Source organism: Chanodichthys erythropterus, chromosome 3 (genome assembly GCF_024489055.1).
Source record: "Chanodichthys erythropterus isolate Z2021 chromosome 3, ASM2448905v1, whole genome shotgun sequence".
Taxonomy (NCBI): domain Eukaryota; kingdom Metazoa; phylum Chordata; class Actinopteri; order Cypriniformes; family Xenocyprididae; genus Chanodichthys; species Chanodichthys erythropterus.
In genome coordinates this window covers 15911944-15925289 of record NC_090223.1, presented here as the reverse complement: position 1 = coordinate 15925289, position 13346 = coordinate 15911944, and the positions used below count along the sequence as shown (strand labels likewise).

The 13346-nt window shown below is 41.3% G+C and overlaps 1 protein-coding gene across 1 annotated transcript in view; it reads left to right on the top strand.

Moving 5' to 3' along the window:
• LOC137017176 (nuclear factor 7, ovary-like) overlaps window positions 1-13346 on the top strand; it is a 30131-nt gene extending 16785 nt beyond the window's left edge. Inside the window, exons 3-6 of the mRNA XM_067381160.1 lie at window positions 5764-5994; window positions 6067-6089; window positions 6171-6289; window positions 10723-13346. Coding sequence (XP_067237261.1) covers window positions 5764-5994; window positions 6067-6089; window positions 6171-6289; window positions 10723-11237 — 888 coding nt within the window. The 3' untranslated portion in view covers window positions 11238-13346. The remainder of the gene's footprint in view (window positions 1-5763; window positions 5995-6066; window positions 6090-6170; window positions 6290-10722) is intronic.

Genomic DNA, 13346 nt, shown 5'->3' with positions numbered 1-13346 from the left:
TGCCACAAAGACATCAGCTAGTCGCGCCGCCTCCTCAGCTGTAGCCGGGCCGTGTTCTTTGATCCATGTCTGCAATTCTGGACTAAGCATCCGCAGGAATTGTTCAAGGATAATAATCTCTCCGATCTCAGGTTTCGTTCTCTTTGCCGGTCTCACCCATTTCGTATACAAGTCTTTCAAACGAACATACAGCTCTTTAGGGGTCTCTTCTTCCAGCACATCCATAGCACGAAATCTCTGTCGATACGTTTCATGGTTGATGGAATACTTCTTCAAGATAGCCTCCTTTACCTGCGCGTAGTCAACTGCATCTGCAACATCCATGCCCACGTATGCGCTGCGTGCCTTGCCGGTCAGTAACGGAATGAGTCTAATGGCCCAGTCCTCCCTTGGCCATCTACACACCTCAGCAATCCGTTCAAATGTGGTTAAATAATGCTCGATGTCATCGGACTCACACAATTGTTGCAGCCTTGGTTCCTGCAGCGCATATCCATGGCTCATACTGCGGGAGCCAATAGAAGCTCTCGGCAATTCCTCTGGCTCGTCGGATCCCCTGCCTCGCAGATCTTCCAATGAAATTCGCTGGCTGACTTCACCTTGAAGAAGACGGAACTGATGCTGAAGAGATTTCCATCTCGTCTCTTGTCGAGCTTCCTCTTGTGCTTGACGTGCATCTCTGTCTTGCTGATCTTGCATAGACCGTTGAAACATCCGTTTAAGCTCCAGAACGTCGCTCTCCGCCTCATGATCAGACACCTGCCCAGCTGCACCTGTCGCCTCCTCTCCCTCCTCGGGTACGATCACGACGTCAGCAGGAGCAACAGCGCGCACCGCTTTCTTGGGCGCCATTCTCGACTCTCTAACAGTGACCTCCTTCTGGACACCATCCCACCGCTGCCACCATGTTGTCAGGGTTCTTCCAAAAATATTCAGGAGGCACTCTTAGAAGCTTCTCTTAATTTTATTGCTACACACAACTCACAGGTGCAAACAGGGGGAAAATGAATAAAATAAATAACTGGAAGAGGAAAAAAAAAATAATAATAAATTACAAAGCGGAGTTCTTCAGATGTTACTCATGGGATCCCTCACCAGAACTGATCCAACCCTAGAAAATTCCACCCTTTTAACAGGCCGGACTAAACCATTTTAAATTACAGGGAGGTCTTAATCCAGTAAATCAAACCAAAACAAAAACAATTCAGTATATACAGAAACTCCATGAACATGAAATAACATTTACCATAAAGCAATGAAAATACAAATAAACTTTACAAAAATACATTTAAATCAAGCAATCCCAAACCCATATGGTAACAAAAAAAACAAACAAACAAAAAAAAAAACTACATTTCCCATAATTCCCAGCGAAGAATAAAGGACATGAGGAAATGCCGCGCTCTTTTGATAGCCTTTGTTCCATGCTGCAGTTACGGAACCAGGCGAAACTCCAGGTAAGACAATTCAAAAACAATTTAATAAAGAATCAACCTCAAACCCATATCTTTGTCTTGGTGTTATTCAATCACTAGCGTGCACTCTAGCAATGACTAATCACTCTTTGAAGTTGTTATGCGCGCATAAAGAGCATGTATCCGTTAACAAAAAAAAAAATGGTTTGGGTAAATATTAAAAAAAACTAAATAAACACATAGAAAATATATAAACAAGCAAGGACCATTGAAATAATCCATTTAATAAATGTGGCCTTCACAGGGAGAAAGACAAAACCTGCAGTGTTGGGGGTCCTTCAGGACCAGGGTTGAGAAACACTGTCCTAGACCGTTGATCCAATTTTCACCAAAATCGAAGCTTATCATCTTTATGTTGGCAAAACATTACGGATTTCATGTTAATAGAAAAAAAACATTTTCCTATACCGCAGCAACAAATTAGAGGCATGATGCCAAAATGACTGTTGAGTCTGTATCTCTGCAATGCATATTGACTTGCGAATGTCATTGTCACCTCACTCTGACCATACCACATTAATTTGGTCACAGCGCCACCTATTGGTCGAAAGGCCTCCTATTGGCCTCCTTTAGACCATGTTGGCTGTGTTGGTTCCCTTTAGCCAATTGTACTTCATTGCCTGTTGGAATGTGTATTAACGGTAGCTCAGGATTAGCTCCCCATAGGTTTTGGGCTTAGGCTGTTTTCCTGTAGCTTGGTTCCCTATTAGATCACGAGCTGTTGCCACATGCGGCGTGAATGGGTAGGCCCTCTTCGGCCTCCTTTCTAGTCCCGTGTCGGCACGGTGTGTGTCTCTTAGTGTTCCAATTGGGCTGCTGCGTCTTGTCTCTGATTTGGTCGGCTCTGAGGAGCTTCCTTGTCAGTTCACTTTTGGCACAGTCTGGTATACCTTACAGTTGCTGTAAGCCACCTGTTACTAAGATCGTTGGCCCTCCTTAGGCCTTCCTTTTTAGCTGACTGGTTGGCTCAGTCTGTGAGTGTATATTTACAATGGCCAAATGCCACTTGTCACTAGGATAGTAGGCCCTAGGGGCCTCTTTCTTGGCTGACCTGCTGTGCGGGGTGCTTAGAATCCGACCACTTCAGGAGCACGCTTGACCTGAGCGAACAGGCCACTTCAGGCCTGTTTTGCATCAGGAAGCAGCATCTGTGTATCTCTTCTGAGGAAGTTTTATACACTGCTCTTTGGTGGTCTAGATGTGGCAGCCACTTGCTGATGCCAGATGTATACTAAGGTAGGCCTCCTTCTTGGCTTCTGGTGTAGTATTTGGAGTTCAGCTAGAGTACTCTTCTCACTGTAGGAATGGTGTGGGTTTTCTGAGTACTCTGAGTGGTTAGCCCCTCAGTAGACTGTAGTGAACCTTACTGAGGTTTGGTTTTCTTACTACATCTGTCTCACTGAGCCTATGAGATATGCTAGTTGAGCTCCAGCCACCTAGATGTCTAAGGTGGATCTTTTTATGCTCCTAGTAAAGGCCAATGGACTTATGCCATATGTTTAAAGGTTTCTAGGCCTTATAGGCCGCCTTTCTCAACATATGGTATATGTTGATGTGTTTTTTTTTGATCTGAGGATCTTTACACACGCTGTTGGCCACAGGTCCGGATGGTACTTAACCTCCTTCGTGTCGGTTAGTATCATTTCTGATGCCTAAGAACACTGCCATGAGCTGATGCCACGCATTTGTTGAGGTGACAGGCCTGTATAGGCCTTCTTTGATGAAGTGTTGGCGTATGTGGTACTCCTCTTGCTGAAAGAGTAAAAGGTGCTTTTACTGAGTACACTGCTCATTGGTTCATGTTGGGTAGTGTGTCATGCAAGCGAACAAAGTGTTCTGTCTGCTCCAGAACATAGCAGATGTTCGGGGTGGCTCCTCTAGGCCACCTTCTGAATATTCTGCTGTTTCATATCCAGTTTTTGTCATGCTGTAGGCCCCTCTTTGGCCTCCATGATTGTTTGCCCATTGCATGGTCTACCTGTTAGGCGAGCTTTGTACTTCGCTTTGGGTTGTGTACATAATAGTGCTTAGCTCCCTAAGCTGATCACGGTGGTTGGCTCTGTTCAGGCTTCCTCCTGAGTTTCAGCCCTTAGGCTGGCTTGTGCTCCCCTGAGGAATCAGATGTTTAGCGCACAGCCTCCTTAGTGCATTAATCAGGCACTAAGTAGATCCTAGGTGAGCGGAATACACTCCCCTCGATATGAGGGTTCATAGCACTCAAGCTGAGTTCTGCTCTCTGGGATGCCCGTCTCTACGCACAGGTTTGAGTTGCACCTGCCCTATTGCAGTCACTCTTACCCGTTCCCTTTTGTGAAGGATGCGTTTCCGAGATTCTGTGTTCAGACAGGGATTGGCTAGATTTAGCATGTCTTATGATAAGACCAGGTCAGCCTCCCTGGTGGCATTGAGGGTGATGCTGTCCCCTCTAGTGGCTGGTCGGGGTCCCCTTCAGCTCCCTGCCCTCATTCCCTAGAAGAGACCACTCTGTCTGCGGAAGAATTGGTCTCAGAAGCTCTTAGCGGCCTTATCAGGCTTTCTCTCCTGTTAGGAAGGCCTCTTATAGGCTTAGCTTGGGCTGTTGGCCTTAGGGAATGCTGTCACTGACAGTCTGGTGTGACCCGAGGGGGAGTTGCTACAGTTTCTATAAGAACTGTGCGGACGTTTGTCTCAGCCATTCTTTGGCATGCACTCCCCTAAGCATGGAGGCATGGGTATATCGTTCCCCTTTGCGTCATCAAACGCAGAGTAGAAGTTCCCTTCAAAAGGGAACGTCTCAGGTTACGTATGTAACCATAGTTCCCTGAGAACAGGGAACGAGACTCTGCATTTCTTTACCATACTTGGGGCTGCCTGTGGAACAGTCCCTCAAAGACGATGAATACTGACTGCTTCCATAGGCGCACCTTTATACTTCCGGGTCGCGCCATGTGACTGTCGCCGGCCAATAGGATTGGAGTTATTTGGTAGTGAGGTTTCGAAACACCGGGTCATGTGGACATTCCCCATTGCATCATCGAACGCAGAGTCTCGTTCCCTGTTCTCAGGGAACTATGGTTACATACGTAACCTGAGACGTTTTTCTCTGACTGCTGTTACTGTGTTTATATGACACAGTCATTATGGCTAAAAAAGCCAAGAGAAATTCTGGGGATGATCTGTTGTAAAATGTATCGCTGATCAAAAGTGTGCTAGGTCATAAATGCATTTTAAATTTTGTATTATAAACACTTTGAAACTATAACAAGGGATAAACCATTGTTGTGGTAATCAGATACTTTCTACCATTTTGAACTATTGTTATATTTAGTGTCTGTATATCTGTGGCTCAGAATGTTTAATGATGATTATGTCTTCATCAACAAACATTCAATAGATCATCCACAGCATTTCTCTCTGCTTTTTTTTTTTTAATAACTTTATTTTATATAACGCCTTTAAAAGCAGCTTCTCAAAGCGCTGTACATAACATAAAATCACAACAGAATATAACAACAATTTAACAAAATAAATAAACAAATAATAAGAAGTACAGAATTAAAAATGCAACTAAAAGCAACTTAACAAAATAAAATTATATAAAAGCTTCCCTAAAAAAGAATGTTTTTAATGAACATATATTGTCATGTTTTGTAAATGATTTGTTCATCAACTAATAACTTATAAGTGTCTCATAACTGAATAAAACATTTATAAAATGTTAACATATCACTTATTAATCATTTATGAACGTATAGCCATGTTTTGTAAACGATTTGTTCATAATACACAAATAATTAATAAATGACTTATAACTGAATTAATAAAACATTCATAAAATATTAGTATATCACTTATCAATCATTTATAAATGTATATTCATGTTTTGTAAATGATTTGTTAATTAATTAATGATTCATAAATGACAGAACTGAACATTATTATAAAGTGTTACCTTCACAAAACACTATAGGTCAATAATTTCTATTAGGTCTGTTTAATATACAAAATATGCATTTTCATTCAGACATATTTACAGTTTTAAAAGTTCAGTTGCTGTTCTTTCAAATTATATTGCATATGTATATATGTTTAAAAAGCCATTTAAAACGGCATCATTGTGTGAGAGAGGCTGATGACATTGATAGTTTGTGTTTTCACCTTACAGACAGAACATCTACTTCTACAGTACTAGTACTTTAGAAAGCTAAAGTTGTAGTTAACTAACCCACATTTACTCACTCACTCTTCATGCTGCTCCAGAATCAGTTGTGTCTTTGAGATGACTGAAATGATTGTGATTTGATTTCAGTCTCAAGCTGAGCACACAGAGCATCAGATTAAACATCAGTTTGAGAAGATTCATCAGTTTCTCAGAGATGAAGAAGAAGCTACAATCACTGCACTGAGGGAGGAAGAGAAGCAGAAGAAGCAGATGATGAAGGAGAAGCTGGAGGAGATAAACAGACACATCTCAGCTCTTTCACACACAATCAAATACATGGAGGATATGATGAAAGCCAATGACGTCTTCTTTCTGGAGGTCTGATTTCAGATCATTGATTGATTGATGATTGATTGAGTACTTGATGATAATGGTGTGTTTGTTCTGCAGAAGTTTCCAGTCTCAATGGAAAGGTGAGTGATCTGCTGGTGTCTCTGGTCTCTCTGCTTCTGATCCAAAGCCACTGCAGTTCTGACTTCTGAATGTTCTTACAGAGTCCAGATCTCACAGCCGGATCCACAGATGGCTTCTGGAGCTTTGATTCATGTGCCACTTTACTTGGGCAACCTGCCAATCAGAGTCTGGAGGAAAATGCAGGACATCGTCCAAAACAGTGAGTCTGGAGAAGATCTGTGCTGTTACACACACAAACTGCCGATTGGAACCTGACATACGGGAAAGGAATACCAAAGGGTTATGGTCAGTGTACACAACGATAGACTGATAGCAGTTTCCCAAATACACATCAAAATGTTGAAGTGCCAATAAAAGTGCCAGGGCTTCTTTTTCAATTACACTATATTTCTGCTGGGTCTTGGAGAACTTTTTAGAAAAGTAGGAAACTGGGTGTTCAATATGGTACTCATCCTCTTGTAGCAGAACCGCACAAGCTCCAGTGGCACTTGCATCCACTTGCAGTCTGAAAGGCAATTCAAAATTTGGGGCACAGAGAACAGGGGCATGGCACAGGAGGTCTTTTGCAGCATTAAAGGAGAGTTCAATCATTGGTCCACACAAACCTTCTACTTGCACTAAGGAGGTCTGTAAGGGGAGAGACAAGGGCAGAGAAATTGGGACATAAACCTCGATAACACCTACTCATACCTAGGAAGCATCTCAATTCACATTTGTTACAGGACACAGGGAATTCAAGAATGGCTGAGATTTTGGCCTCAACAGGTTTTACAATTCCTTGACCAACCTGTTTTCCCAAGTACGTTACAACTCCTTTGGCAAACTCGCATTTAGCAAGATTTAAGGTTAATGAAGCAGCAGATAGATGTTTGAAAACATTTTCAAGTGTGTTCACATGATCTGTCCAGTCTGAATATACCACAATGTCATCCAGATACACTTCACAGTTAGTCACATCTGAGAGTACATGATGCATCATATGCTGAAATGTAGCAGGTGCATTTCGCATCCCAAAAGCTAAAACCTGATACTGTAGGAAGCTGTCAGGTGTGACAAATGCTGAAATCTCAGCACGTTGGCTGAGTGGCACTTGCCAATAACCCTTTAGTAGATCTAGTTTAGCAACAAACAAAGCTAACCCAACTCTATCTACACAGTCTTCCATCCTTGGAAGGGGGAAAGAGTCAGGCTTCATAATGTTGTTGACCTTCCTATAATCAGTGCAAAATTGAAAGGTGTTGTCAGGTTTTGGGACAAGTAAACAGGGGGAGCTCCAAGGACTCTGGCTGGGCACAGCCAGCCCATAGTGTAGCATATACTCAACCTCTGTCTGCATGATCTCACGTTTTCTTGAATTCACTCTGTATGGATGTTGCTTTATGGGGGCAGCATCACCAACAGAGAGATGAAAAAGAAAACTTGGAAGATCCTGCAATATAGCAGAATTTTTCAAACGAGTAGAGGAAATTGGAAAGTCTTTACACATCAAGCCATCCTCCTCCATGGAGCATTTACTATACTATACTATACTATACTATACTATACTATACTATACTATACTATACTATACTATACTCACAGTGGCAGCAGAGGAAATTGGTGGTGAGACAGTCACATCTTGAGCCACTTCAGAGTGATCCCGGTCTACATACGCCTTAAGCCTATTTACATGACACACTCAGCTTTTACACTTTCTATCAGGAGTGGTGACTAGAACATTCTCATTCAACTTTCTTTCAACCAGATAGGGACAAGCAAACATGGCATGCAATATGGAGCCAGGAGTGGGAAGTAGAACCAAGACAGGATCACCAGGACTAAAATTTCTCTTCACAGACGTTTTATCAAAATGACCCTTCATCTTGGTCTGAGCAGTTGACAGATGAAGTTTTGCAAGACTTCTCACGAATAGAAGTAACATAATCATCAACAGGCACAGGCTTAGAACTCTGATTTAGCAACTGTTCACTTAACAGTTTTAGTGGGCCACGAAGGGGGTGGCCAAACACCAGCTCAGCAGGGCTAAAGCCAATGGACTCCTGCACAGATTCTCTTATGGCAAACATTAGAAAGGGTAGGCCCTCTACTCAGTCTTTTCCGGTTTCTACACAGTATCGGCGTAACTGTGTTCAATTCTCCAGTAGAGTTCCCCAGAAATGACTAACCCTGTGAGTTCCTCCGTCACCCCCCGGCAGTCAGATGTGGCGGAGCGTCTGACGCCAGGCCTACACTTGTATGTATTGTGGAACCTGTGTTAGGCTGGGTGTCCATATGTAGTGACCCCTGTGGCGATCCCATATGCTTATTTTTCCACGGTAAGGCTACCCAGTCTGGCTAGCCCATGTCTTTCCCTCGACAGAGCCCGCTGTGTCGTCTCTGCTGGTGTTCTTTCCCCCCTAGAACTAAGCTGGAACCACCTCAGAGACTTCCATATGTTGTACTACCCTAATTCTCTAGACCAGTGGTCGCCAACCCGTCGATCGCGAGCGACCGGTCGATCTTTATCACTGTTCCAGTAGCTTGCGAAACAGAAATATGAGTACAAAAATACATTATATTTCTCCAGTCGTCTTTGTACAGTATTTTTGTATTTATTTTTCTGTTATTTTCGGGAGCTACTGGGACAGTGATAGGTAAATAGCCCACATCATGTCCGAGTCTGTAAACGGTCGTTAACAAGAGGCCAGAGGAGAAAATTCTGTAGCAGGCAGAGCAGCTCACTTTTCACGATGCTCGAAATATAGGAAGAAAATATAAATATTGAATTGGGGATGAGGGGTTATGAATTAATCTCTAAAAGGAAATACTGCCTACAGAAAAAATTTGATGGCAACAGCATTTTATTTTCCTCTTACCTAAAAAAAAAAAAGTAACTAATTATTAGCACAGTTCAGCTTTGTTTACAGCGGTAACCAAGGAAATGCTGTCTCACTGCTGTTCCATAAGCGCCACCTGCTGTCAGAGAGTGAATTTGCATCTCATTCAGCCTGCTGTTTTTGTTTCAAGCTTTTTTTTGTGTGTGTATAGCATATAATTTCACAAAGATAAAGTCAGACCATTCTGTTTTTTGCTTTAAATCTTGAAATTAAATCTAATTCAAATGAAAGACAACTGCTCATGCAACGTGTGTAGCATCTTTGTTTGGATTGTGATTAAAAAGCAGTGGTTCCCTCTAATTTTAAATGGCTATGTATTTTTGTTTATTATAATAATATTAATAATAAATATCTGCAACCAGTATCAGAATCGGCCAATTTGCTTGTAAAAATAAATAATTTAATAAATCAGAAAATAAATCAGAATCTAAATTGGCCACGAAAAAAATACTAAATACTTTTTCTATAAAGTAGATCTTTTCTTTCATAAAGGTCGAAGTCAGGGATCTTGGGCTTAAAAAGGTTGGTGACCACTGGTCTAGACCATATGCATAATCGCCACATTTCACCTTCCTGCGGGCAGGATGTGGCCTCCGCAGCATCCCCTTCCCTTCAAGGGCATGCTTTCCCAGCGTTATCCAGTAGTCACACTGAGTGGGTCTTGCGGAACAGCAGTGACTGACCTTCTCTGCTTATAGCCCTGACTTCCGCTCCAACAGTTGGGGGCAGTCCAGGAGTCTCAAGCAGAGCACTGGAAGGGTCAGTGACAGTGGCGTGTTGGTAGATATCCTCAATTTGTCGGTCAGTTCCGATGTACGTTGAACATGACCGACTGAAAGGGAACGTCTCGGTTATGAATGTAACTCTCGTTCCCTGAAGGAGGGAATGGAGACGTACGTCCCGTCGCCACAGTTGTTGTACCTCCTCAGCAGAAAAGCAAATATGCAACATACCTGCTGCTCATTAAATACTCGTGCCGCCGTGCAGAACAGCTGTTGCAATCATCGCAATATGCATTGGCTTGTTTTTCTTACACTCAAAGTAGATTCGTCTCCCAAAGCGATCCCCATTTCGTCAGTTAGTTCCAACGTACATCTCCGTTCCCTCCTTCAGGGAACGAGGGTTACATACGTAACCGAAACATTTTCTCCTTTGGTGATTCTGCTTGTCATAAGATGTCAATCATCACTAAATTAATCACTTAATTATCTCATTAACTTTAACACTGCTTCAGTGTTAATTTAACACTCTTGAGTGTGGAGTCAAATAAACTCCCAGGACAGTTTATTTAAGACTGGAGTTATTCTTCTAATATTTTTTCCCTTTATTTTGTAACTTGTTATGAATATTTGCATCTAGTTAAAACTCGATTATTTTCTTATCTGTTATTTAAGGATTAAGACACAACTTCTTTAAAAAAAAAGGTTCTTTAAAATCATATTGTTATATTATTAAATATATTGTTCAGATTTACCTTTTGAGTAGGATATCAGGTGACTTTAAAAACTGTCATTTTTATATTAAAAGAAAATATTTGAAAACTTTTTGAAGAATTGCAGTTAGGAACATTTATAAAGATCTTGGAGTTTATTGTATGAACTTTTTCCTTAAGATTTTCATGAAATCCTGAATCCATTTTGAAAAGGTTTCTAAGTAATTCTAAGTAATGGTTCATGTATCTTGATTTTTCCATGTTTTATTATTTATCATTATATGAACATCAGAATAAAAGTAGCTGTTGATTGTGTCTCATCAGCTCCTGTGATTCTGGATCCAAACACTGCAAATCCACGTCTCGTCCTGTCTGATGATCTGACCAGTGTGAGAAACAGCTTGGACAAACAGCTGCTTCCTGATAATCCAGAGAGATTTGACTGGCATGAATGTGTTCTGGGTTCAGAGGGTTTTACCTCAGGAACACACTGCTGGGATGTGGAGGTTAAAGATAATTATTACTGGATTCTTGGAGTAACTACAGCATCAAACCAGAGGAAGGGACGTGATTTCTTCACCAATGATGTCTGGAGTGTTTGGCATAATTCGTCTTTCGTTTTCTCACCATTCCAAGCCCCCCCTGGTTTTCGTGTTAATCAGTATCTTGAGCGTGTGACGGTGTATCTGGCCTATAACAGAGGAATAGTGTCATTCTCTGATCCTGTAACTAACACACATCTACACACATTCACAACCACCTTCACTGACACAGTCTTTCCATTCTTCTGGTGTGACAGTTGTTCCACTCTGAAGATCTTACCACTCAATAGTCAGTAGACGTTAGACCTGAAGGTCTGGATGGAGCTGCTTTCATCTTTTACAGTCATCATGTTTCCAGTATTTAATTAATATCATATCATATCATATCACATGAGTAAGGGTGCTTTCACACCTGCCTCATTTAGTTCGGTTGAATCGCACTAGAGTTCGTTATCCACTTGCGGTTCGTTTGGGCAGGTGTGAAACCAGCAATTGCACTCGGGTGCGCACCAAAAGCGGACCAAACAAGCGTACCAAGACCTCCTTGAAGAGGTGGTCTCGGTACGCTTTCAAATGAACTCTGGAGCAGTTTGCTTGAGATCTGAAAGCAATCCGACCCAGTGGACCAACGAACCAAATTAAATCATAATTCATAATGGGAAATGTGCTATTGTTACGTCCCGTATTGTTTTCTCCCTCTCTTTCACTCTCACCTGTTACAGGTCCTATGATTGGATGACGTCGCTGCCAGTCATCAGGTCCACGCGACATCCTGAGAACCAATCAGACGCTAGTGGGCCCGCATAAAGACCCTGATGAGACACGAGCGCGGGAGAAGCGCTTGCTTTGCTTTTGTTTGCTCGCCTGCGTTTGCTCTTGCTTGTTTCTGTTTTGCCCTTGCTTAGTTACATTTTGATTTGTTTATTGTGTGTTTTCTTCTGTTGGAACTTTGCTCTTCATGATCTACTCCTGATATTGAATTTATGGTGTGACTCGACTCTCGGTTTACCAGAGTTTGTTCAAGTCCTTCTCCGATACATAGTGATGGGACCAGGTTAGTACTATGAGCGGGTGCCAAATTGATGTATTTATGTTTTTTAGATAGTGTAGTTAGCGGTGTCCTACACTGAAGATGTTATTTTTCTTGCTTTCTTTTGATTAGCTTAGCATTTGTGTTGGGTTTAGTTAACTTGTTTATGTTTTATTGATTTCTTTTCTTTAGCACCGCTCTTGTCCCTCGCTTTGTTATCGTTAATTCTTTTACGTTTGTATACAATTTGTAAATGGGTATTTCCCAGCTAACACACGACGTAACAGTTACGTAATGTATTCGTACTTTTTCGTAATTTCATAACTTACTAACTGACAACGTAACTACGATGTCGCACGCCAGTAATTTCATTACCTTCAGATTACCATTTCACAACGTCATCAGTACGATCTCCTAACGTTATAAGAAAACCAAGGACGTTCCAGATACGTCCTCTATTCATAATATAATGGTCATTCCATGACTTACTAGTAACGTAACTACAACGTTGTATGCCCGTAATATTATTAGGCCTACCATTAAATTACCATCTCACAACGTCGTCAGTACGATCTCCTAACCTTATAAGAAAACCAAGGACGTTCCAGATACGTACTCTATTCGTAATATAATGGTCATTCCATGACTGACTGGCAACATAACAGCAACGTCATGTGCTCGTAATTTCATTACCATCATTTACACGTTTTTTATATGTTATTATTACCAGAGTTTGCTATTTAAAAAGTGTAATTAAACGTCAGACACAAGACTGAAATTTCCCTGAAGAAAAAAATAGTTTTTTTTCACCAAGTCAGAATATGGATGACTGCTTTTTATATGTAATGACGTGACATACAGCGTGCGCCTCCACAAATGGAGTGCGCGCGCGCCCACAGTATGTTGACAAGTGAGTGAAGTTAATTTTTCTGAGAGAAGAATTTATTTTTCCGAGGTGACAGCGAATAAATGGCTTTTATAAAAATGTATAAAATAAACTTTGGAAAGACGCTAAACCTTTTTTATTGTTATGTTTACGTTAGTGTGCTGGTGGCAGTTAGAGTTGCCATGGCAACCGGGAAAACATTCAAGCTGCTGGAGAGGACAGCATCGACATTTCTCCGTGTTTCTCGTCAGTTTTATAGCAATAAAGTTCAACAACTGCCTCAGAGTGGTTAAGTAACATTACCTACAGTCTACTTTAAGTACTTTTGTTAATATTTTTACCTCTGTGATTATATGGTATCTTTCTTTGATCGTCTGAAATGTATGTTAGCAAAATGTTATGCTAGCATATGTTTTAATAATACTGCGTGTAAACGTCTTGAATGCTTTTATTTTATGTTGCTGTAGGCTATATGTTTTTATTTATAGTT